Raw genomic sequence first — 27049 nt, 5'->3', positions numbered from 1 at the left:
AGAATGAATGATTTTTATTTTTTTTAGTAATAACATATCATTCACTTTCACATACCTTGTTGCTCTTTTTATACTTTCTAGCATACATTATCCTTATCCCTTTAGTTTTTCTCCCTTTGTTGATGCATTTACAAATACTGAACAGGTCGGTGGCTAGTGCACTAGACGCAATATTTTCAAAGGGAGATGCAATTGCAATTGATATGCCCATGACAGTCACTGCAGTCATTATATACTTGGCAATTGTATTATCAGGATTTGTTGTTGTATCAATAGCTGACAGCTTTGCAGCAAAGGAAATTGCGACTCGTTTGCGTGTGTCTAGAGCAAAGGCTATCTTTACTCAGGTAATTTACTTACATTTACCCATACATGGAGAACATTGCATTGCAAAGGGGAAGTTGATGATTTTACCCAATGTCATTACTAAGTTATTCCTTCCCTCTTGGATACATTGTTGCTACATTAGCAGGCACATCTTCCTTGTGAATGGTTAATGCATTAAACATTAAACCAACAACAAAGAATAAATGGACAAGGAAGGATTGTTAAACTAGAATAGAAATAGATCCCCCTTTCTAGTGAAAAAACAAGCTAATCAAATCTTCATTCTCTCATTTGAGGGAATGCGAGGAGCTTTCTCTATCTTGAACATTAACATGTATATTTTATGATATAAAGATATACATGGAGAAAATCCATACAAGGTCCTGTTTTCCTTGATGGTCTCCGTCCTCGTAAAAATTCTTCATTATGAAAAGCCAAAAAATAAAGTAATATCATCGATGTGATCACTAAATATTTTTTTGTAACTTCAATCCCTAGACGTCACCATGAGTCAAATAAATTTGTCTTGTCTAAGGGTGGTACCATTGTTGGAAAAGGTTATATCCATGAAGGATGTTTAAACTAATAAGTATCAATAAAATTCACAGTTCAACTTATATGCTTGACTCTCTTTCTTTATGGCATACTCACTTATGTTAATACTAGGAAAATGAATGACATGGTAAAATAAAAATTAATTCCTACTTAGTTCATAAATCTACAGTATGTATGCAAACTAAGATAACCAGAATGCCATTTCCTAAAATAGAAAGCAATACTTTGTTGGAACTTGAGAGCAGTGATGTGTATGATATGCATAGTACCTCTACTAGAGGCAGTAAAAGGTAATTTGCTACATTCATAGATTGACTATTCAAAACTTTGTTGTGTATATCTGTTGCGTTCAAAAAATGAAGTTGTGGACAAGTTTAAGGCTTACAAAGCTGAAGTAGAAAATCAAGGTCGAACTAAGATCGCATGGCTTAGGTCCAACAGAGGTAGTGAATGTTGGAATGTGTCCCATATTGCTTGGTTGGGCCTGTGCCTGGTGGGCTATTTGTCTAGCTAGTGTGTGTTGTGGTCTAGGAGGGTGTGTTGGAATGTGTCCCACATCGCTTGGAGTTGCTCCATTGCTTGGAATGTGTACCCTTATAACTAGCACAGATAGGGCAACTCCAAGCGATGTGTGATATATTCCAACACACCCTCCTGGACCACAATAGCCCACCAGTCACAGGCCCAACCAAGCGACGTGGGACACATTCCAACACACCTTCCTGGACCACAACACACACTAGCTGGACAAATAGCCCACCAGTCACAGGCCCAACCAAGCGATGTCGGACACATTCCAACATAGTATTAGAGCCAAACTCTAGCCACCCACCATCATTGTCTTCTATTGCCGGCAGCCCCAAACCACTTACCCAGCCACCCGACAGCCCTTCTTCCCTCCACCTAGCTGAAAGTTTTCCTCCTTCTTCTCAACCCCTTGGCAGTCCCTTTTCAACACTGCCGCAGCTTCCTTAGGTGCCGACTAGACCCTCCCTGCCTTGGGTCTAGTGCAGTTTCCCCTCCTGGGTGTTATTCTTCTCTCCTTACCCTTCTAGGGTTCATGTGCTGATGTGATAAGCACTTTCTAGTTTGATTTTCTGTTGTGTTGGGCTACCGGTGTGTTCGGTAGGATCTCTTTTGTGTGACGTCGCTACTTCGGCTTCATGGTGTTTCAGCATGTCTGACTTTGTTACACAAACTCAGAGCATTATGCCTCGTTCAGATGTATCCTTGGCCTCCCATGTTCCGGTTCATCGGATTACCAGTGTTGTTCACTGGTCGCAACTTTGCGGCTTGGAGTTGGTCTATACGTCTCTACCTTGGGGGTAGAGGCAAATCTAGATGGCTTTTGGAAACTGAGATGCAACCTCTCGCTGATGATCCTAAGCGGGTTCAATGGGATATTGACAATTGCACCTTACTTGGTTGGATGTTCAACTCTATGGTAGAATGCATCTACAACATGTTTATGTACTATGATACAGTTCCTCGGTTGTGGAGTTCTCTTACCTAGATGTACGCACATGCCTACAATGATGCTAGGATTTTCGAGCTCTATCAGGATATTTCTCATGCCACTTAGGAAGCTTTGGGTTTTACACCATTGTTGAATTTTTTAGGTATCTTCAGTCTCGTTGGGAGGAGTTAGCACAATATGAGCCATTGAGTGGTTTTCCAGCTGTTGCCACTTCTATTGTGTCTGCTCGTCTTGCTCGCCCGCACACTTATCAATTTCTGATGGGTTTAAAACCTGAATTCAAGTCTCTTCGTATTCAGATTTTGAACACATCACCTATGCCATCCTTATATGAGGCTTTTTCTACTATTGATAGGGAGGAGCGCCGTCGTCAATTGATTCAACCGGTGGCTCCGCTTCCTTCCTCTGTTCCTGCCTCATCTTCCATTTCAAACCAGATGGCTCTTGTTGCCAAGTTTAGTTCTCGTGCTTCTAGTAGCAAGGTTATTTGTCACCATTGTGGTGCAGCTGGTCATGTCCAAGCACGGTGCTTCAAGCTTTATCCTGAGTTGAAGCAACGCTTTGCAAAGGCACTCCCTTCAGGCTCTTCCCATACTGCTATTGCAGACACCTCTAGCACTCCTCAGCCGACTCATTCTATTGATCTTCATCAGCTTCAATCTTAGATTGGTCACCTTCAAGACCAACTTGGTATCAGAGCTTGGTTGGGCCTGTGACTGGTGGGCTATTTGTCTAGCTAGTGTGTGTTGTGGTCCAGGAGGGTGTGTTGGAATGTGTCCCACATCGCTTGGAGTTGCCCCATCTGTGCTAGTTATAAGGCTCTAGTTTCCCTCTCCTTAATACTTGGGTTTTAAGGAGAAGTGTGGGCTGCGCTTTTCAACTGTGAATACCACTTTCTTGAGTACTGTGAAATAGTAGGGATAATACATGAAAAGTTTGCACTTTGTACAACATCACAAAATGGAGTAGTTGAAAGAAAGAATAGGACACTAACCAAAATGGTTAATGCTATGCTTAGTAACTCTGGTTTAAGTAGTGGTTTTTGTGGCGAAGCTCTATGTATGGCTTGCCATTTCTTAAATAGAGTACCTACTATGAAAACATGTATTACTTTATATGATTGAAAAAGAAGACACCTAACCTAAGTTATTTTAAAACTTGGGGCTGTAGGTTGGTTGTGCTTTATATAGTAAAGTATACAGGTTTTTCATTATTGAGCCAAATGATTCAATAGATGTCAATACCATCATTGAATCAAGGGATGCAGTGTTCTATGAGAATAGGTTCACATCTATCCCTAGAAATGTTTCGGATGAAAGTATTGAGCCTCTTCCATTAATTTCTAATAAAGACAGTGAACTTGCCGAAGAGGTGGAACTTAGAAGAAGTAAAAGGGCTTGAACAGAGAAGTCCTTTGGTGCAGACTATGTAGTTTATCTAGTTTAAGGCACTAGAGACACCATAAAACAAACAGTGATCCCACTAAATGGAATCAAATTCATTAACCTTTGACGAGGCTATGAAATCTCAAAATGTAGGCTTTTGGAAAGAGGTCAAACAAGATTAGATGGACTCTATCATGGGATACATGGGTCCTTGTTGATTTGCCTCCGGGTTCTAAACTCATTGGATGCACATGGATTTTCAAGCAAAAATGAAGGTGGATGGTACAATCGATAAGTTTAAAGGGTAGTTGCAAAGGGTTATTCCTAGAAAGTGGTTATTGACTACTTCGATACTTATGCTTCGGTGGCAATGATCTTTGCAATTAGAGTACTAATTGCTCTTGCAGCTATCAATAAGTTGGAAATTCACTAGATGGATGTCAAAACGGCATTCTTAAATGGTGAGTTAGACGAAGAGATCTACATGACGCAACCAAAAGGATTTGTTGTGCAAGGGCAAGAACATAAAGTATGAAGTCACTTTATGGCCTTAAACAAGCATCTAAACAATGGCATGGGAAATTTGCTAACGTAATTTTATCAAATGATTTTAAGATGCACGAATCTGACAAATGTATAGATAGCAAATTTTGCAATAATAAGGTGTGATAATGTGCTAGAATGTGGATGATGTTCTCATCTTTGGCACTGACCAAGATAGCATTCAAAGTACTAAAGATCTTCTGTCATCTAGGTTTAGCATGAAAGACATGGGTGTTACTGATATAATATTAGGAATGAGAATCAAGAGACAAGATGGTAATTTGATTCTTACCCAGTCTCGTTGCATTGAGAAAATTCTTAAAAAGTTTAATCACTTTATTTGCGTCTACACCTTTTGACTCATAGATTTAAGTTGTAACCTAACACAGGCAAAGCAGTAGAACAACTAGAATACTCTAGAGTGATAGGCAACCTAATGTATGTCATGACCTGCATAAGACCAGATATAGCATATGTTGTGGGAAAACTTAGGAGGTATACATACTAATAACCCGAGTAATATTCACTGGCATGTAGTGAATAAAGTATTGAAGTATATGAGGAATACTATAGATTATGGAATAATCTATAGCGATTATCCAACTGTACTTGAAGGGTGCATGGATGCCAGTTGGATAATTGAGTGTAATGACCTATGTTACATGGACTCGACAAATGTGTCCGACACTGATACGTGTCTAAGAGTTAGATTCTCCATTTTCTTTAATTTTAGGATATGGGGACACGAATAAAATGTTGGATACGGGTATGGGGATGCATTTATTTATATATATATATATTTAAAAATATATGATGAGTTTTAAAGAATAATTACACAAGATTTAAAGAATAATTTCCACATAAGATTTAATAGGGCCCAAATTTTATTTTTTTATTGGTTGAGATTTTTTTCTTAATGAGAACTCAACATTAACCCTGTTTGGTAGGGCTTATTTCCAGCTTATTTCAGCTTTTAGCTTAATTTAAGCTATTTTGATGTGTTTGGTTCAGCTTAATAATACAGCTTATAGCTTTTTGTAAGTCAAAAATCAACTTATTCTTTGAGTGGGGGAGGAGAAGCTTAATTTATAAGTAAAAAATCAGCTTATGTTCACAGTTATAAGCTATAAGCTGTTAGGCTATAAGTTATAATCACTTTCCCACAGCTCTACCAAACGGGGCCATTGGTATTTTATATTGGATTATTTTTGGCTAAGTATTTGGGCTTAAGCATATATATATTTTCATAAAACTCTAGCCCATTACTAAAATAGGGCCCATTCAAATAAAAGCGGAGTTCACAAATAATACCCTAGCCACATGTGAAATCATCTCGAAACCACCAGTGAAGTTCATCATCTCAAAACCCTAGCGCCACCAGTGAAGTTCATCATCGGCTCCGAAGCAATGACATACAGGTAAGCATATCTTTGATCCCCCTTCTCCTTCTTCTCCTTCGCCTTTGTCTTCACTTTCATCTTCGTCTTCACTTTTCTCTCTGTCTTCATCGTCATCTTCATCTATGGTCAGCCGCGTCCATCACAAGGTTGTTGTGTTCGACTCGAGTCCCACACCCGTATCCGTGTCGTGTCGTGTCGTGTCGTGTCGCAGCTGAAGCCAACGAGTCCATGTAACACAGGTGATGACCACATGTTCGCAAGTGGGTGGGTCTTTACACTTAGTGGAGGAGCATCCACTGGGCCTCAAAGAAGCAAAAAATAATTTACAAACTCAACCATGACATCAGAGTTTTGTGGATTTGGTTTCTTGTAGTGCATAGGCAAAGTGGCTTAGGAATATGTTAATGGAGATTCTGATGTGGCCTAAACCTATGCCACAAATATCTTTGCATTGTGATACTGAGGCAAAGCAATCATGAGTATACAACCAGGTTTACAATGGTAAGTCTAGAGATATAGGACTCAGACATCGCTATGTCAAACAATGAATTAAAGATTGGGTAATAACCATTGGATGTGTAAAGTCAAGTCAAAACTTGGTTGATCCTTTAATAAAAGATCTTGCAAGGGGAAAAAATCAGTAGTGAAATTTTTTTTATTGGGAATTGTGCCAATCGAAGAGTTTGGATTTTTGAATGGAGACCAATTGCACATATATTGGAGCATCAAGGGCAACTTGGACTAGACTACCAAAAAAAAAAAAAAAAAAAAAAAATGCATACTTCCATTCAAAAGTTATTTTTAATATTTTTATTCATTGGAAATTTGTGAAATTTACAAGAAGTCTATTATTTGATTTGATCAAATTCGAGTCCGTTTGAGTGTCTACCATGAGTCTCTTAGAGGGGTTTAAGGAAACAGTTAAGAACCCATATGCTTGCATTAATGTGATGCAATATATTACTCCTACCCATTCTGATATTGAGGCTTGGTATGTCCGAGTATCTTTCCTGCATTTATTAAATGAGGATAAAATTTGTCAACTTGTTATTGATGGAGGTTGCTCCATTAATGTGGTGTCCAAGTCCGCCATATTAGATTGATTGCATGGATAGATTAGACATCATTGCTTGTTTCTAAGTATTGTCTAGCACCCATTCAGTTGGGTAGTTATTTGGCCAAAATTATGTGTGATGTCTTACCCATGACTATAGCTCATGTGCTACTAGGTTGTACTTGGATTTATGATGTAGATTCCCAATCCCAACACTCTGTTAGGGAGAATACCTATGTTTTTAAGGATGGTCACTAGAAAATAAAGTTGATACGAACTAAGTGTACTTCAAGAGATATAAGACCTAAATATGAACCCTCAACTCATGAACTTGGTAAATATGAAACTTCTTGTGAAAAGGAAATTGTTAGGCTATGTGATCCACATCTTCACTTTTGAGCCAAAGTGGGTCAATATTAGGAAAATATGTGGTCACTTCATCCAGTCATCTACACACTTAATCTATTGACAAGTATCATGACTATTTGTTGATATTCATGTTGCCTATGCATGTTTCTATCATCCAAAAGTGATCATAACCTCTGGTCTAAATGTCAAGTCTTCTCCTTTGGAAGCTGCTTTGCCTCAAACATCTCTACCTGATATGGCACTCTACAGTTCAACTTTATATGTCAAATCTTCTCCTATGGAAACTACCTTGTCTCAAACATCTCTCCTTGATTGATTTGTGTAAGGTTAAAAATGTAATTGACTAAAAGGATAAAATTGTAATAAAAAAATTTAAGAAGATGGTGTATACTGACAGGATTGAGGGTGTGTAAATAGAATTACCCTTTTATTTATTTATAAGTTTTAATTTAAATTAGAGTTTTATTAGAGTAGTATTCTATTTTGCTAACTTAATTAGGGTTTCCTACATTGGCTATATATATATATGGCTTTATGTAATAATTTTATGGTAGCTTTGAAATAATAATATTGACTTAAGGTTGTGGCCCATTTTTTTATTTTTTTATTTTTTTTATTTTGAGATTAGGATTTTGATGTTGTGTTCTTATTCTCTCTTTTTATTTGTTAGAATAGTTCTTTTAGTTATTTTTGTTCTCTTGTTAATATTTACTTAAGTTGAGGGTACGATGGTCATATTGCTACTTTAGGTTTTTTATATATATTTGAGTGATGTAAAGTTGAGTGAATTAATTGGTTTCAATATATACAAAAGTTCTCTCTTCTTCTTCTTTCTCCTAACTTTCAACCCTAATTTCTCCATTTTACATTTTCACTTGGTATCAGAGCAATCTCTTCTTCATTAGAAAGGGTTCTACAGATTCTAAAGATCGATCTGAGGTGACCGAGACGTGCTGATGTCATCAGCCGTACGATGACGTCAGCATGACGTAAGCAGTGTACGGACGGGTCCTTCACCCCTAGACTCGAAATTGCCTCCTGAGATTTATGGTGATTTTTGTGGAATTTTTTGATCATCCCTAATGTGAGTTTTTGATTTTTGAAACTATTTCGTGTTTTGGGACTATTTTTTTGAATCTGCCTTTGGGACTATTTTTTCCTGGTTTTTCTTGCTGGGCTCACTTCCCTAGGAGCCGAAAATCACCCCTCTAAGGGTCCTTGATCTTAATTTGTCGTTTTACTCCTGTTGGGTTGATATTCTATTCGATTTTTGGCTGTTTCTGGTTCAGCCACCTTGTGTTCTTCGGTTCTACCTATTGAAGGCTCCTATATAAGGGCTAAAACCCTTCTAGCAGGGGATATTTGTCCTCTCTTTATTGATTGTTACTGTTGAGTTGATGTGTTGGTCTCATTTGGGTCCAAACTTGGTTGTTGAGCTAGTTCTGTGTTTATATTGGTGATTGCGGGTGTGGGTTTTGGCTGTTTGCAAGTCTAGTTGATCATTATGGTTGAGATTGAGGCTAAGGCTATAACTATGGGTAAAGATGATGACATGCCTAAATCTATTACTACAAAGAACTTGAATGGTGCTAATTATTTGGCTTGGGCCCATGCTGTCAAGATTTTCTTACGAGGTAAGAAGAAGTCCCGCTATATTAGTGAACTCCCTCCTCCTACTGATGATAAGGATTATGATGATTGATGTTGTGAGGATTCTTGTGTGATGGGTTGGATTTGGCATAGTTTGGAACCACAGGTTGTTACTACCGTGGAATTTTGTGATACCTCTAAGGCCATTAGGGACTCCCTTGCTGAGTCTTTTTCAAATCAAAGTAATATCTCTCGGGTCTACGAGTTATATGAACAGATTTTTGCTATGCGTCAATCTGGCCGGTCTCTCCTTGATTATTATAGTAGTCTCAAGACTTTCTAGGATCAGTTACTGCAGCATCGACCTTTCACTACTGACGTGACCACCCAGAAACAACATTGGGAGGAGTTTGTGATGGCTTCTTTACTTTCTGGCTTAGATCCTGAGTTGCGAGGGTTCAAAGATCAGATTCTTGCCAGTGACACTCTACCTTCAGCTGCCAATGCCTATTCTAGGCTGTTACGCTCTTCATTGGGACAAGCACAATCCACTGCTGGGTCCTCTTCTTTATCATCTTCTGCATTGGTTTCTAGTAGTGGTGATCATGGGTCTACTCGCGGGCGTTTTCATAGTTCTTCTGGTTCCCGGAGCTCTTCTTCTGGTTCACGGGGCTCTCGTGGAGGTGGTTCTCGTAGTGGTGGCTCACATGGTGGTTTCCGTGGTGGAAGTAATAGTGGACCTGGTTCTCGTATACGTGGCGATCGCAAGTGTACTCATTGTAGTTCCCAAGGTCATACTGAACCTTGGTGTTGGCAAAAGCATGGCAGACCTGATCATGTCCATCAAGTTATGGATGTCCCCTCCTCACAGTCTTCCTTGTTGTCCATTGGCTCGGATGTTTCTCCTGTTACTTCGCATGAGACACTCACTACTCAAATTAGTGAGCTTACTACTCTTGTCCAGTCTCTCCGACCTAGTCTACCTTCTTCCTCTACTGCTACCATAGCTAGTTCAGGTAATATTGCATGTGTGGCTAAGTCCTCTTAGCCTTGGCTCCTAGACTCTGGTGCTAGTTCTCATGTCTCTGGTAATTCCTCTCTTTTTGATACTCTTAGACCTGTTGATCATACCATTATACTTGCTGATGGATCTTCTCGGCCTGTCTGTGGTCAAGGCCCTCTTCATCCCACTCCATCCATGTCCTTACCTTCTGGTCTTTATGTTCCTAAATTTTCATTTAATTTGCTTTCTGTTAGCCAATTGACTCAAGCTCACCATTGTTCGATAATCTTTTCTCCTACTTCATGTGTTTTGCAGGACCTCCAGACCAAGAGGATGATTGGTTCGGGGCATGAGAAGGATGGCTTATACTTTTTGGACGCTGAGACGTCTCCTCCTCCATCTGCTGTGTTGAGTGCTAGTGTATCTCCTCTTCAGTGGCATTTTCGCTTGGGTCATCCCTCCTTGGCCAAGCTCAAGTTAGCTGTTCCGTGTTTGAGTCATGTTTCTCAAATTGAGTGTGAAGCCTGTCAATTTGGAAAGCATCATCGTAGTTCTTTTCCTCGTCGTAATGTTAGTCGTGTGTCTGAGTCTTTTGCTCTTGTCCATACAGATATTTGGGGTCCTTCTAGAACTCCCACTGTTAATGGGTTCTTTTATTTTGTTATTTTTGTAGATGATTACTCTCGGATGACTTGGTTGTTTTTAATGAAACAAAGATCTGATTTGCCTTCCATCATCTCTCAGTTTTATAATGAAATCTTTACTCAATTTGGTAAACGTATTAAGATATTTCGGTCTGATAATGCCTTAGAATATGTGCAATCTAATGTAACTACCTTTTGTGATGCTCATGGTATTATTCATCAAACTAGTTGTCCTCATACATCCCCACAAAATGGTGTTGCAGAACGGAAACACCGCCATTTGCTAGATGTTGCTCGCACCCTGATGTTTAATATGCATGTCCCCAAACAGTTTTGGGGCGATGCTGTTCTCACTGCTTGTTTGCTTATCAATCGCATGCCCTCTAGTGTTGTACACACATCTCCTTATTCTCTGTTATATCCCACCACATCTCCTTTTTCCCTTGCCTCCTCGCATTTTTGGGTGTGTGTTCTTTGTCCATGTTCTTGACCCTGGGTTGGATAAGTTATCTCCTCGTGCACGCAAGTGTGTGTTCTTAGGTTATCTCCTCGTGCTCCTTTGGACAGACAAAAATCCTATTCCTAGGGCATTGGGTGGGCATCAGAGCCATTGAGTTCTAGTATGCACGCACATGCAACCGTGTGGCATGTGGGCTGTGTGGCACACTTTGCACTTAAGACTTAGCACTAACATATTGGCATGAGGCTCCATGGAGGCGGTGTCCTATTTGCTACAAAAACCTTGGTGGCAGTGACATGGCATGATCTAGGTAGGTAGGTTGTGGCGCTGATGTGTAGTACAATCAACACCATGTGGCAGTGAGTTGGTGCAACTGATCAGACAGTTGCGTGTCTGATTATGATAAGATGCGATCGTGGCTGTTGATCTAGTGAGTGCAGATGAAACCCAATCGTGATAGGGTGTGTCCATTTGTTACACCTATTCAGTGTGAGACAAGATCCCCATCATTGAAGCCAAATCCAGTGGCCAGATTTGAGCCGTTGTTGTACATGTGCCATCAAGGGTCACAATCCCTCCGATCGGATGCTTACAAGTCTATAAATAGGGGCAGAATCCAGCCATTTATATCATTCCAATTTCAGAATTCAGTAGCAAGTCTGAAATTCTCTCACTCTCTCTCTCTCTCTCTCTCTCTCTCTCTCTCTCTCTCTGTTATTTCAATCAGGAGCTTTCTTCTTTTATGATATTCTGTTATTCTACAGAAATAGAATATCAGAACCCCAGTTCTCTTACATTAATTTTTACAAGGGTATTCTGATCTTTCTTTATGCAAATGTAAACAAAAGATCCTTAGATCAAGTTTTGTTGTATCTTGAGGGAAGATTTGTTGGTAGCCCGATGCACACCATTTGGTGGAAACACATAGTCTTTAAGAAAGCGACGCACATAACACGACTCAAAGTGTTTATTATTCAAGCTAGTTTTTTTACGGAAGTTCAACAACATTGTCATTTCAGAGTATTTGCACCAACATGTATTTTTTCCTCTAGGGAGAATTTCAGTGGTATTAGATCAAGTCTGATTGATGTGTTGTTATTTGTTTAGAAATCAAAAATAGTATAGGAATTTTTCCACATTTGTATTGTTAAAAAAAATTATGTGTAAATAGTGATGTCATGAAAGTAACTGTCACAATGGAAACAGATGAGAAGTGAAGATTGAGAATCAAGAACTATTTAAGAGTGCATATTTTCGTTATTTATGATCGATTATCACAACGACTGGGGAGATTGGAGCGGATGTGGTCCATAGAATTAAGGCGGGGTGGCTTAAGTGGAGGAGTGCGTCTGGAGTATTGGGCGATAAACGAGTACCCATTAGACTAAAAAAGAAATTCTATGGAACAGCTATTAAACCAGCGATGTTGTATGGGACGGAATGTTGGGCAACTAAGAAACATGTAGATAAGATGAGTGTTGCTGAGATAATGATGCTAAGGTTTGTGGCAAGACTAGAAAAGACAGAATTAGGAATGAGTATATTCGAGAATGGGTAGTGATGTTTTTAGAGAATACAAAGATTGGGGAATGATTGTGATATCATCTCCTTTTTATATTAATAAAGATTAGTAATTACAAGGGAGCCCTAAGGTATAGAATAATTACATCTGAATAAAAACCCAACTAATAATATACTATTCTAACACTTCCCCTCAAGCTAGTGCAAAGATATCTCTTATGCCTAGCTTGCCTAGGATGTCATGCAATGGCTTACTTCCAACTCCCTTGGTGAGGATGTCAGCGAGTTGTTCACCACACTGCACAAATGGAGTACATATTGTGCCGCTAGTGAGTTTTTCCTTAATGAAGTGGCGATCAATCTCAACATGCATTGTCCTGTCATGTTGAACCTGATTGTGAGTGATGTTGATAGCGGCCTTATTATCACAGTATAACTGCATGGAGTCTGTCTGATCAATACCTAGATCACCCAACAATAACTTGATCCATAAGAGTTCACGCACCCCTTGTGTTATAGTTTTAAACTTAGCTTCTGCGCTTGACTTGGCAACCACATTCTATTTCTTACTCCTCCAAGTAACTAGGTTACTTCCAACAAAAGTGCAATTCCCTGAAGTCGATCTCCTATCAGTTACTGATTCAGCCCAATCAGCATCTGTATAGGCTTCCACACAAAGATGATTATGCTTTGAAAAATAAAGATTCTTACCAGGAGCAGACTTCAAGTACCGCAAAATTCTTATGACAGTCTCGAAGTGAATCTGATGAGGAGCATGCATAAACTAGCTAACCACACTGACAGAAACAACAATATCAGGACTGGAGTGAGATAGATGAGCTTACCCACTAAACATTGGTAGCTCCCCCTATCAACAGCTGCTTCTTCTTCATCATCCCCCAGTTTCTGATTGGGTTCCAATGGAGTGTCATAGGTTCTGCAACCAAGCATCCCAGTTTCCTTCAATAGGTTAAGCACATACTTCCGCTGTGAGACAAATATCTCATCCTTAGAGCGAGCAACTTCAATTCCCAGAAAATACTTCAAGCTCCCCAAGTCTTTGATTTCAAACTCACTTGCTAAATATTTCTTCAACAGAGGTATTTCCTCACTATCATCACCTATAAAAACTATGTCACCCACATAAACAATGAGCGCTGTAGTCTTACCATGTGAGGAATGTTTTACAAATAAGGTGTGATCTGCCTGACTTTGTTTGAAGCTATATTTAAGCATAGCCTGAGTGAATCTCTCAAATCAAGCCCTTGGAGACTGTTTGAGACCATATAATGACTTCCTAAGCCAACATACTTTACCTTTTGTCTGATGATTCTCAAAACCAGGAGGAATGTCCATATATACCTCTTCTTCGAAGTCACTATGGAGAAAGGCATTTTTTACATCAAACTGATGAAGTGACCAATCTAGATTAGCTACTAGAGAGAGAAGTACTCTGTCTGAATTCATCTTAGCAACGGGTGCAAAGGTCTCTTGATAGTTAATGCCATATGTCTAAGTGAACCCTTTTGCCACAAGTCTAGCCTTGTAACGCTCAATAGAACCATCCGCTTTGTGTTTCACAGGTCGTTTGCCTTTAGGTAACTCAGTCAATTCCCAAGTGCCATTTTTCACAAGTGCTTTCATTTTCTCAGTCATGGCAAATTTCCACTTAGAGGTAGCAAAATCATCCTGAAAATGGTTAGGAATGCTAACAAATGAAATATTTAACACAAAAGCTCTATATAAGGATGACAAATGAGAGTAGGACACGAAATTTGAGATATGATGTTGAGTATAAGATCTCATACCCTTTCGATTGGCAATAGGAACATCAAGATCAATAGGAGTATCAAGATCAGTGGACTCAAGAGATTTGAAGTTATCTGGACTTTTATCAGAAGCAGGAGATGTCACTGGTAGAGCAAAAGTAGTTTCTTATATCTAGTCAACTTTCTGTCTGTCTTTAGCCCAGACATAAACTTGCCTTTCCCTTTCCCCTTCCCCTTCCCTATCCTTGGTGACATTGGGTTCTGTAGTCCCAGCAAGAGATGGTGGTGCAAAAACAATTGGTTCCACCATAGGAATCACAAGAATCTCTTCACACCAAGGCTCTCCCTGAAGGGAAGACTGCGACACCGGAGAGGACAAGAAATAGGACTAGGACTCAAAAAAGGTGATATCCATGAACACAAACCACTTACGAGAAGGAGGGTGATAACATTTATACACATTTTGAGTAGGAGAGTACCCAAGGAAAACACATTTGAAGGAACAAGGGTTTAACTTACCACGAGTAGGAGAGTGATTGTGGACAAAACACATACAGCTAAATATTTTTGGAGGAAGAGAAAATAAGGACTCGGAACCTGGGAAAACTTGAAGGGGAGCTTGTTTTTGCAAGACCTAGCTAGGAAGACGATTAATAAGATGGGCAACGGTGAGAATAGCGTCGTCCCAATAGGACTGAGGCACACACATAGAAAAACATATGCATCGAGCCATGTTAAGAAGATGACAATTCTTGCGTTCCACCACCCCATTTTGTTGAGGGGTATTGGTGCAAGAGGTCTAATGGATAGTGCCATGGGCAGAAAAATATTGTCCTAACCCAGAATTTATGTATTCCCTCCCATTATCAGAACGGAAGATTTTGACGGTGGCCCCAAACTAAGCACAAATCATCTTGTGAAAATTGCAGAACACAGAGAAAACCTCACTCTTGTCATTTATGAGATACACCCAAGTAGTATGAGAAAAATCATCAATAAATGTAACAAACCATCGATGACTTTTAACAGACAAAACACGAGATAGACCAGAACTAAACTTTTATTAAAACTGGGAGCAAAAGAAGCTCTGTGTTGTTTTCCAAGTTGACAAGACTTACAAAGAAATTCAGACACATTATTGTTTGCAAAAATAGATGGAAATAAATGTTTAATTAAATAAAAAGAAAGATGCCCAAGATGCCGACGCCACAGCCATAAATCATCTTGGGTAGTAGGACTTGTGGTGGAAGAATGAGTGAGCTTGTCTGGTTGATCTAGGAAGTAGAGACCATTTTCTGTACTACTACTGCCAATCGTCCTCCTCGTGACAAGGTCTTGAAAAAGACAATGATCAGGGAAAAAAGTCACACTACAATTCAAATCCTTTGTAATACGATTCAAGGATAACAAGTTAACAGAAAAATTGGGAACATGGAGAACAGAAGATAGGGGTATGATAGGAGTGACATGGACTAAACCTTTCCCAGAAATGGAAGAAATAGTACCATCTGCAATCCTCACTTTATCCTGACCTAAAGAGGGCTTGTAGGCAGAGAAAAGGTCAGAGGATCCAGACATATGATTTGAGGCACTAGAATCAATAATCTAGGGCAAAGACTTATGAGAAAGGAAAACACGAGGAGAAGAGACTAAGTTACCTGAGCGGACAAACGACAAGGAAGATGTACTGAGAGCAGTAGAAGACTGGCGGTCTAACAAGTGACGCAGAACATCCGCAAGCTTATGAGTAGTCATGCCAGAGAGACCATCAGAAGCCTAACTAACGAAAGTGGAAGTAGAATCAAGTGTATTAACGACACTAGACTGATGAGCCTGTGGATGCGAGCCACGTCCTCGAGATTGGCTTAACCTACCTCCTCTAGAACTAGGCCGATCACTTCAACCCCTGGATGGAGTCCCATGAAGCTTCCAACACGTCTCACAAGTATGCCGTGGCTTGCGACAGTAATCACATAAGACAGACTCCTTGGCAGCAGACAGAGGGATGGGAGTCAGACTGTGGCCATCTCTAGAGGTAGACAATAACGTGGAGTGGTCAGTAGAAATAGGTGACATCATAGCAGACCGGCGACTTTCCTCATTCTGTACATAGGCAAATGCCTCTGGAAGTAAAGGAAGAATGTCTATACCCAAAACCCGACTTCGAACCGAATCATACTCCACATTGGGACCGGCTAGAAACTGTTTCCTATGTAATGAACTTTTTGTACCCAACTAAATTAGCAGTGTAAACAGGTTTATAATCCTGCAGGTGATCAAGACGTTTCCATCCGTTAGTGAGGAAGGTAAAGTACTGAAGAACAGTTTGCTCCCCCTGAACAGAACTCTCAATAGAGTGGTGCAACTCAAATGCTTGTGAGAAATTCCCTTTGTGAAAAGTAGTAGCCACTGCCTCATAAATATCCTGTGCAGTGTCCATAGATAGATAGCCCTCTCTAATCTTCAAGGCCATAGAATGTATTAACCAATCAACATATCCCCTCTTGCCTTTGCTCTTCAAAAAAATAGTCAAAACTTTGTGACCACGCTAGATAGTTTTAACCATTGAATAGAGAGGTGATGATTTTAAGACTATGGTTGGGGTTATCAGTCATAGTAGTAGGTATACTGGAACTCTCACTCTTAGGTGTCTAAGAAGTAGTGGACCCACTGGTGGAATCTGCCATGGATATTATACTACGGAACCCTCAACAGAAACTAGTGCCAATCACAAACCCGAAATATGGTGGAAGAATAGTAAGCACGAAGACCACTAAGAATATTAAAGAATTAAACACTCATATAAGTGTGTGTTTGTTTGTTTGTTTTGTTTTGTTTGTTTTGTATTTTTTTTGTATTTGTATTTGTATGTGTAGAAGAAACGAAGAAAACAGAAGCAGAAGCAAACCGAGGTCAATACCTCATCACAGACAGTAGCCGAAGGCCAAGACGACACAGAGAGAGATGAAGGAAGCCAGAGGAAGCCTCGGGGCTGTCGACTAGGGCTGAGAGACTACCAGTGGCAGTCGGCTAGGCAAGACCACACATCCATAGTGGTCGACTTAGGCTAGAAGGGCTGTCGGCAGGGACCAACACGTGATTGGGGACCTGCGACAGTGATCGAAGGGTGCAACGAAAGGGTGTGACTAGGCAAGGTAAGATGGACTATCGCAGTGACCAACCAGTGACTGGGCACTGGCGACAGTGTTCGACTGAGGGCTGACTCTGGCAGGTTCAGTCAAACCTAGCTTTGTGGTGGCTGTGGGGTATAGGTTTAGGGTTTAGGGTTGTGTTATGACTCTGATACCATGATGTTTTTAGAGAATACAAAGATTGGGAAATGATTGTGATATTATCCCATTTTTATATTAATAAAGATTAATAATTACAAGGGAGCCCTAAGGTATAGAATAATTACATCTGAATAAAAACCCAACTAATAATATACTATTCTAACAGGTAGTAGTACATGTAAGCTTTCTAAATAATCGTATATTCAATTGTTTTTCTAATACAGAGATTATAACCGATATATATAGCAAACCTAAACCTAATCTGTAATAGGAAATAATAACCACATACAATCAATCTAATATTCACACAATCAATCTAAAATATACAGTCAACCTAATTGATATATTTCTGTAATTAACATATATTCTCACAATATCGATAGCAAATAAGTTGAGAGAGAATAAATTAAGATGGCTTGATCATATACAACGGAGACCAACAGAGGCCGTAGTGAAGAGATGCGATGCAGTGAAGGTAGATAGTAGTCTTGGGGGAAGGGGTAAACCTAGATTGACGTGGACTAGTGTAGTAAATAGATATATGAATCTTCGAATAGAGAAGAAGGATTCATGCAGCTGACCCCATTTGATGGGACTTAAGATTTGGTTTGGTTTGGTTAGTGATTCCATGAAAGTTAGTGAGGGAAATTTTCCTAACTAGCCCCAACATAGCTCCACCTGTGTGCTTATGCACCTTAACTTCTGTGAAAAAACAAAATGGAAAGATACCTTTTCTCCAACTATCTTAATTGACCCATGCATAAATGTGTATATTTATACTTTGTTATTGATGTGCGAGAATGAATCTCTCATTGTTTAATGAATTAGCGCTCCATGACCAAGCTGGGCTATCCAGGAATTGAGACCTACAAGACTAAGAACACAGTGAGAGCTGCCTGGTTGGGATTGGTTGAAAAACCCCTCCAATGCTAAAGTCAAGGACTCAGGAAGAGAGAGAGAGAGAGAGAGAGTAACCTATGCCCCCTTGCTCAGGTTATCATTACACCTGAGTGGGGGGGACCACAATTCTGTTAGGTATGTCTGCCATGTGAGCTCATCTATTTCCCTCCATGTGATGCAATATTCTTAACCATTTTATTTGGCTCCTGGTGATTGTGATGACGTGTAATCCTTTGTTGTGACCTTGAGTTGAGTCTAAGGTCAAGGCCTTGTTACTTAGTCTACGAGGTTGCTCTCCCAGGGAGTGCTCACTAAGGTGTCTGGTTGAGCTCTTCCAGCCTGGCAGCGTTGTGCTTTGGGCTTTGACCAACATGATGGTCTAGGTGGACCGATCTAGTTTACAGATGTTCAGCTCATGCCTGCCTCGGCCCAATGGGTGGTCATCCCGACCCTAATGCTCTTGATACGTGGCCCAAGTTGTGATTTGAGGTGTCTGGCCTTAGCCATTTCTTGGCTCAACCCAAGTATGTTCACTGGATTGGGCTTGGTCCATCTAGTAAGCTTGGCCCATCTCCTTGTTTGGCGCACATCTATAGGGTTCAATGGGCTTGGACCATGCAGGGAGCTTGGCCAAGTCCAGGCCATGCCCCGTTCATATCGACTCCCTTCAATTATATACCTTTGGTAAAAATTATCTTCAACATTAATAAAACTGATTTTTCTCAAATAAAACTATTTGAGCTGCTCCTATTGTAGTTACTTCACAGCTGATAGAATTCTATAAACTAGTTGAATAATTTTACTTTTGCATATAATTTGCTTTATTTTGAAATTGCTTCTTGCTTGATTTTGAATTCAGGATTTTATAGTACGAGGGGGTCGGAAATTTCCTTTATACAGGTAAGGGTTTCACTTAAAACAGATTGAGTGAATACTGCATGCAATGATCTACTGTTGAAGTCCATATCCATTTCCTTGGCTTTTCCTGTTTCATATCCCATATAGCCATGTTATTACTACAATATTGTTCTATGTGCAGCATAAATGAGGATTAAGATTAATGTTAACTACTTTTGAAGTCCATATCCATGTCCTTGGCTTTTCCTGTTTCATAGGCCATAGAGCCCATGTTTGTTATGGAAATTTTGCTCTGTGTGCAGCATAAGTGAGAATTAAGATTATTGTTAACTACATTTGAATAGCATATGTAATGTCATTTTACATGTTATAAGCTCTTCCCAGTGGCTCAGGGATGAGTGGAAATTGTTGAGAACAACCAGATGTTAGTTAAAGTGGTAATTTCTACTTCCTTGAAAAGGACAGTGCAGTTCTTAAGTGCCTGGTGGTCACAGACATACACCTCTTACATATTGACAAAAAAAAAAAAAAATTGAGTCAAAAGTGCATGGGGAAGGTTCATAAACCTATTGAAGGACCTTTAAGACCCAAAACTCCCTCTGAGGCAGGAATGTATGTTTGGTAGCAAAATTTGAATGCATTATGCACCAGAAGTCTTGGGAAATGGAGCAGAGGAGGACTCTTTGAATCAATTTCATTCAAAGATCCAAATTCAGTTATTCGTTGAATGTAGCTTCATTGGCCACTCCCCCACTCAAGCTGCCCCAGTTTTTTGAACGATTTGCAGTTAAAGTTTCAATTGTGTAGAAAGGCCAAATTTTCTCTTAAAAAAATGTCACACACCAATTTTCTATTTCCTCCACAGTACCCGTTTCCAACGGATATGATAAGGATAAATGTGTGGGATAGTTGTCCGACACACGTACACAATTTAGACACTTGAATCCTCTAAATTTGTATGATGTTTGACGATGCATCTCACATTTGCTAGTAAAAAAATGTTTTTTGCCTCTCACAGGAATGAGAGGTAGAAATTCTATATTTTTCCTAAATCTTATTTAATTTCAAATACATTTCAAATAATTTGCATCAGATTATCTAACAATATCATACAGTATGCAAAATATACAAGTGTTCAGGATATCTCCCTGTACCAATACCCAACTTTTGGATGCATATCGCAATATCCTAAGATTTAGGTTTAGGAAGCTTTGACGAGTTGGATACACACTCGCACTCGATACTTATGCCCGAGTCCATCTAACATTGTTTCTGTGAGATTTACTTGAAGCACTTAGTTTAGTAGCTCTGACTAATATCCTAATAATTTCCTATCCTAAAAATATGTAATTAAATTTCACAAGACATGCTTCTAAATGAACTTCTAGCATAATCATGGCTTTTTGTGTTTTTTTCTCCTCTTCCCTTGCAGTCGAGTAGTAGAAGCTGTTCCACCTAAAGCTATTGTGATTCCTGCATCTGGAAAGGACGTGGATGTTCAACTGAGGAAACAGGACTTGTCATGGAAACATTTTCTTTCCAGTGTTGATTACCACCCTAGGTAATGCCACACTCGTGTATATATGATTTTCTCCTAGTGACTTATTTACTTTGGTTTAACAATATTTTTCTTTTCTGCCAGATCAAATTACTTTTCTCCAGTCTATCTACCTATAGACTCCACGACTAATATACTCTTCTCATCCGGAACCACAGGTAAAATTTTCTGGTCTGACATTGTTTTTTTACAGTTTAATTCTGGATTTTCTCATCCCTTGATTCTGTAATTTATTTTTCCTTTATCAGGGGATCCAAAAGCTATACCATGGACCCAGGTTTCTCCAATTAGATGTGCTGCTGATTCCTGGGCACATGTTGATGTTCAGTCTGGGGATGTCTTATGCTGGCCCACAAATTTAGGATGGGTGATGGGGCCAATTTTGCTGTATTCATGCTTTCTAACTGGGGCAACTCTTGCTCTTTATCATGGATCTCCTCTCGGCCGTGGCTTTGGACAATTTGTTCAGGTTCCCGAATACTGATTTTCCTTTATGTTCATTTAGAATGAAATAGTCTTTTACTGTTTTATTCATGAGGCACCTTTTGAATTTATGAAATAAATTATTTCTTCTACTCCCTCCGTCCCAAAATAATAGTCCCTTTTGGGGAATCCAACTTTTTTTGATAGTTCAATTATTGCATTTTAAAAATATTAATTTTCCAAAATTATCCTTTGATAGTACATTTTTTTTTTGGGAATATCAATTGTCATATTGTACTTTTTATGTTATTAATGAATTTGAAGTAGGGCAAAATAGTAAATTTATATTATTTTAGTCCTTGATTTTTGAAAAGGGATTAATATTTTGGGACAATGAAAAATGGAATAAGGGACTAATATTTTGGGATGGGGGGAGTATTGTGTGCCCTTGGGATTTGTATTCCCTTTTATTTCTGTTTGGGTAATGGTTATAAAAAAACAAAAAGATTACTTCTAGAATTTTGCTCATTCCTACACTAGAATGAAAAAGGGACTCATGTTTTGTATTGCTTGCTAAGTCACCAATTGTCCCAAAAGTTTAAGTTGTTAGGTAATGGGCCCAACAATGTATATATCAAGCCATTCAATACCCTCCCTCACATGCAACCCCATCTTGCACGTGGAGATGAAAACATTCATACTTAAGAGAGACTTGAAACCCATGACCTCTGATACCATGTTAAGTCACCAATTGTCTCAAAAGTTTAAGTTATTAGGAAATGGGCCCAACAATGTATATCAAGCTATTTGAATATGTCTAATAGGCAACGCAGGAGAAGATAAGAAACTAGGAAAAAAGGTTCAAAAGGAATTTCTACATTTTTTTATTTTTTTTTTAAATTTTTTTCCCCTTCAATACATGCCGAAGGGTATAATTCGACTCTATTATGCTTTCAAGTAATTGACAGTTGCTCTACAAACACCTCTTTTTTCTTTGTTACGTTTGTTTAGGATGCAGGTGTGACTATTTTGGGCACAGTCCCAAGCTTAGTCAAGGCTTGGAAGAGTACACATTGCATGGAAGGCCTAGATTGGACAAAAATAAGGTAATCTGCCATTTAAATTTCACATATTCATGGTTGCATCATTCACTAGAAAATGGATTTAAATATGAATATGTGCAGGTCATTTGGTTCTACTGGAGAAGCCTCTAATGTTGATGATGACCTTTGGCTTTCTTCAAGGGCTTACTACAAACCCATTATTGAATGTTGTGGGGGCACTGAACTCGCATCATCCTACATCCAGGGAAGTCTTCTGCAACCTCAAGCATTTGGAACATTTAGCTCTGCGTCAATGACAACAGGCTTTGTCATCCTTGATGAACATGGGGTTCCTTATGTAAGAAATTATCTGACTAAATTTGAAAATTGTTGCTATAAGAATTCTTTCACTGGATCACACCATTGGCTGGAGGGTTTTTGCTGCACCTTTAGGTGAGGATTATTTTGGTAAATCACTTGCTAAGCCTTCTCAACTGTAATGGATCCAATATTACCTGCCCTGCTATGGCTGTGTGATAGTGACTAGTTACAATGGATACAATGACTCATAACAAATTTAACCATCTAGACAAGTCAAATCTATTTGATTGTCATTTTGGAGATTCCTGCATTTGCATTTGCATTTGTTTGATATTTTTGACATATGTGACAGCTGGATGATCAAGCTTGTGTTGGTGAAGTGGGTTTATTTCCTCAATACATGGGAGCTACTGATAGATTGCTTAATGCTGATCATGAAGAAGTGTACTTCAAAGGAATGCCCATGTACAAAGGAATGGTACGCTAACGTGGAGACACCATGCTCTAAGTTGTTAGTTATAATTATTTGTCAAGTTCAATGCACATTAGACATTACAGTGGTAGAAACAAGTTAGAAATCTCATTCCAGAACTGTAGATATATGTTATATGGACTCTTCAAAATAAATCAAGTAGTGTCAGGCACTTGACACGTAGATAAGGGTGTAAAATATGTCCGATACTTCCATCAGATATGCAATTATCAAGCATATCCATCAATTTAATTTTGGTATGTTATTTTATTTAACAGTCATTATACTTATTTATTTATTTTGGGTTGCAAAATTGTTGTAAAATGAGTAAAATACCTTTTTTGACAGTCTATGTTACATAAAATACCATTTTATTCCATAAAATAGATTGATAATATAAGAGTTTATATATATTTTTACGAAGTCCTCATATCCTTCAATTAGGGACTAAGAAGCCTAGACACGGTCACACGACATGACACGGATACTAGATAATCACGCCGACACTACAATTTTCAAAAAATATAGGACACAGCATGTGACAGATGCTCAAAATATGTGGTTTTTTATACTTAGTATGTGTCATATATATGAATAAATAAATAAAAAAAATAGCATCCGATTAGTCCACATTAATGTGTGTTTGGGAGGGGAAAAATTGTGTCATATATATGAATATTTCATCTAAATAGAAATTGCAACATACCACTAATTCTTATACTTGGATAAGAGATTAATAGATATAATTCATATTGTTTTTCTTTTATTATTCAATTATTTTGTTCAAACTCAATGTGTTTCATGTATGTCTAAATGACAGACATGTGTCCCCAAGTGCTTGAAGCATGTTGAGGTCTAAAATGTTTGGATATGTGTCCAACACGTATTAGAAAGTGTCCAATGATTATTGGTTTCCAACATCATTTCGACACGGACACATCACCTTCATAGAAGTGTATGTGTTTCTTAGATTAGAGGTTTGATGGTTTTGTCCCCTAAATATGCATCCATATTTGACTCCTGTACTTGTGTCCATGTAACTTAGCATTGGATCATTCATAGAGAAACTTCCTGTGACCAAGCTGATTGCCCAAATAAATAGGTCCATAAAACAATGGATGCGCACGATGCATTTCAGGTGATCAGTCAACACCAGGATTAATGGGGTCGAGTTAGATTTTTAGAGTGCCTGACCAGGATTAATGGTGTTCTATGTGTATCAATATTTCAAAACAGTGGTTTTAATAAGTATCAGTTTTGTAAAAGAGAGAATTTCATGAAAGTTATAAGATTCTAGAATGCGAACCTGTTTCTTTTCATTTTTGAATTTTTTTTTTACTGTTCTTGGAAATTGAAGGATAAATGTCACTCAGGTAGCATAAGAGCTGTTCTTTTAAAAAATTCTAGGGGATTTGTTTAAACATGAATGCTTTGGAATTGCATGTGTTCTCAAAATTTGCATTATGTTCAGTTTCAAAAGTTTAAGAATGAAATTTAGTCTTCTAGAACTAAAGCAATCAGGCCAATGTCCTCACCTAACCTGTTGGCATGAACAATTGCTGAATTGAATAAATCTTCTTGTCTTCTCATTTACCATACCTCTTTATAAATCATAATTCCAGATAGAAGCTACTTGGGATAAAAATTATAAGATGTAATTGTTTGTTAGGATTACTTTGAAAGTTGAACTCTTGTCCATAAATAAGTAGTGAATAATTATCAGAATATCTGGTGAGTACAAATGCTATATGATCTGGTGCATAGAAGTGGCTTTCATAATATTTATTCTAACTTGATTGCTACTCACAGCAACTAAGGAGACACGGAGACATCATCAAGAGAACTGCTGGAGGATATTTTGTTGTACAGGGAAGGGCTGATGACACCATGAATCTTGGTGGTGTAAAGGTACCAACCACACTCTCATATCTCTCTCCGCTTTTGAAGTCGTGTTAGTTAGAATGCACAAGAGTTGAATATTAGGGTTAGGGTTAGAGAGGAAGAAAGAGAGAAGAGAAGATGGTGTGACTAATTGGTTTAGAGTTGTGAAAATCAACCCTACTCCAGCAGTATATATTTCTATGAAGACATATTACAATATGACCATAGTACCCTCAACTAATAAAATAATGACATAATAACATATGACTATTCTAACACTCCCCCTCAAACTGGAGCATAGAGATCAAACATGCCCAGCTTGCTAGATAAGCCATAAAAGGAAGACCGAGCCAAGGGTTTGGTGAAGATATCACCCAATTGATCTTCAGAACGAACATAAGGAGTCACAAGTTGCTTTCTCAGTAAGAGGTCGTGAATAAAATGACAATCAACCTCAATATGCTTCGTACGTTCATGAAATACTGGATTATTAGCAATAAAGATAGCAGCCTGATTATCACAACACATACTCATAGGAGTGGGAACAAGAATACCAAAATCCTGTAGAAGAGAGTGAACCCACAACATCTTAGAAGCAGTATGGGTCATGGCACGGTACTCAGTCTTGGCACTCGAACAAGTAACAACTTTCTGCTTCTTGCTGCGCCAAGTAACAAGATTACCGCCAACGAAGGTGCAATAGCCCGAGGTAGAACGACGATCAGTCCGACTGCCCGTCCCATCAGCATCACTAAAACCAGTGACAGATAAGGAAGAAGATGGACGATAGAGTAGACCATAACCTGGGGCACGCTTCAGATAACGCAAGATACGACAAACAACTTCAAAATGAGGGTGATGAGGAGCATGCATAAACTGACTAACCACATTGACAACATATGTAATATCAGGACGAGTGACGGTGAGATAAATCAATTTTCCAACTAAATGACGATAACGGCCAATATCAAGAAATAAGTCCCCAGTATCACCATCTAGTTTAACACAAGAGTCCATTGGAGTATCACTTGGACGAGTGCCTAGGAGGCTAGCCTCAGAGAGAAGATTAAGCACATACTTGCTTTGCGAAAGAAACAGCCCCCGAGAAGACCGAGCAACCTCAATCCCAAGAAAATAGCGAAGATGACCCAAGTCCTTAGTGTGAAAGTGCTGACCTAAAGACTATTTTAAATCAGCAATACCGGTGGAGTCACTGCCAGAAATGATGATGTCATTCACATAGACAAGAAGAACAATACTCTCAGTAGACGAGTGGTGAACAAAAACAGAATGATCAGAAGCGGAACGGCGAAACCCATGTGAAAGCACAACTGCACTGAAGCTATCAAACCAAGCATGTGGAGATTGCTTGAGACCATGCAAGGCCTTCTGCAATCGACAAACCACATGCTTATTGCTGGGAACAACATAGCCAGGTGGCTGGTCCATATAGACCTCCTCTTGGAGATCGCCATGAAGAAAGGCATTCTTTATATCAAGCTGATATAAAGGCCAAGATTGACTAATGTCAATAGAGGAAAGAATCCGAACAGAGTTGAGGTGAGCCACAGGGGAGAAGGTCTCCAGATAATCAATGCCATAAGTTTATGTATAGCCTTTGGCCACTAAGTGGGCCTTAAGCTGCTCAACAGTACCATCAGGAAGATACTTGACAGTATAAATCCAACGACAACCGACACTAGGTTTCCCAGAAGGCAATGGAGTAAGGTCCCAAGTCTGATTCTAATGAAGAGCACTCATTTCCTCATCCACAGCATGCTTCTAACTCGACATGGACATAGCCTGCTCATAAGAAGAAGGAATGGAAACACAAGACAAGCTACAAGCAAAGGAGTAAAGACTAATGGAAAGACGATCATAAGAAACAAAATGGGCAATAGGATGTTGGGTGCAAGCACGTTTACCTCAGCGCAAAGCAATGGGAAGATCATCAAAGTCCAGAACGGTAAGAGGGCCAGGAGCCTCTGACAAAGAAGATGAACTGTTCGGGCCATAAGAAACAAGGTGACGATTTTGGGACCGTTGATAAACTTGAAGAGGAGATAGAGGTGAAGAAGAGGGATCTACATTGGTGGAGGGTGAAACAGAGGAGGAGGAGACACAAGGCACAGGAAAAGTAGGTGTGGGAGTAGGTGTGGGAGATGCTGGCTCCCCCTTATGACAAGATATAAGATCGACTGAC

The 27049-nt window shown here is 39.1% G+C and overlaps 1 protein-coding gene across 4 annotated transcripts in view; it reads left to right on the top strand.

The window, feature by feature from the left end:
* The window catches only part of LOC114256119 (putative CoA ligase CCL12), a 53172-nt gene that overhangs the window by 18782 nt on the left and 7341 nt on the right, over positions 1 to 27049 (top strand). For 2 of the 4 annotated variants that reach the window (XM_082910904.1, XM_082910906.1), the window contains exons 4-13: positions 146 to 347; positions 10019 to 10273; positions 19150 to 19190; positions 20581 to 20709; positions 20791 to 20864; positions 20955 to 21175; positions 22141 to 22235; positions 22314 to 22530; positions 22846 to 22971; positions 24775 to 24873. In XM_082910904.1, the coding sequence (XP_082767030.1) occupies positions 146 to 347; positions 10019 to 10273; positions 19150 to 19190; positions 20581 to 20709; positions 20791 to 20864; positions 20955 to 21175; positions 22141 to 22235; positions 22314 to 22530; positions 22846 to 22971; positions 24775 to 24873 (1459 nt within the window). Of the gene's footprint in view, positions 1 to 145; positions 348 to 10018; positions 10274 to 19149; positions 19191 to 20580; positions 20710 to 20790; positions 20865 to 20954; positions 21176 to 22140; positions 22236 to 22313; positions 22626 to 22845; positions 22972 to 24774; positions 24874 to 27049 lie in introns of all 4 variants that reach the window. The other 2 variants (XR_003627063.2, XM_082910905.1) reach the window with 2 other exon arrangements.

The sequence above is a fragment of the Camellia sinensis genome, unplaced genomic scaffold (assembly GCF_055761805.1).
Source record: "Camellia sinensis isolate YWXY unplaced genomic scaffold, ASM5576180v1 Unanchor1, whole genome shotgun sequence".
Taxonomy (NCBI): Eukaryota; Viridiplantae; Streptophyta; class Magnoliopsida; order Ericales; family Theaceae; genus Camellia; species Camellia sinensis.
Note: the sequence above shows the minus strand (reverse complement) of the source record. Positions and strands in the feature narration are given on the sequence as shown.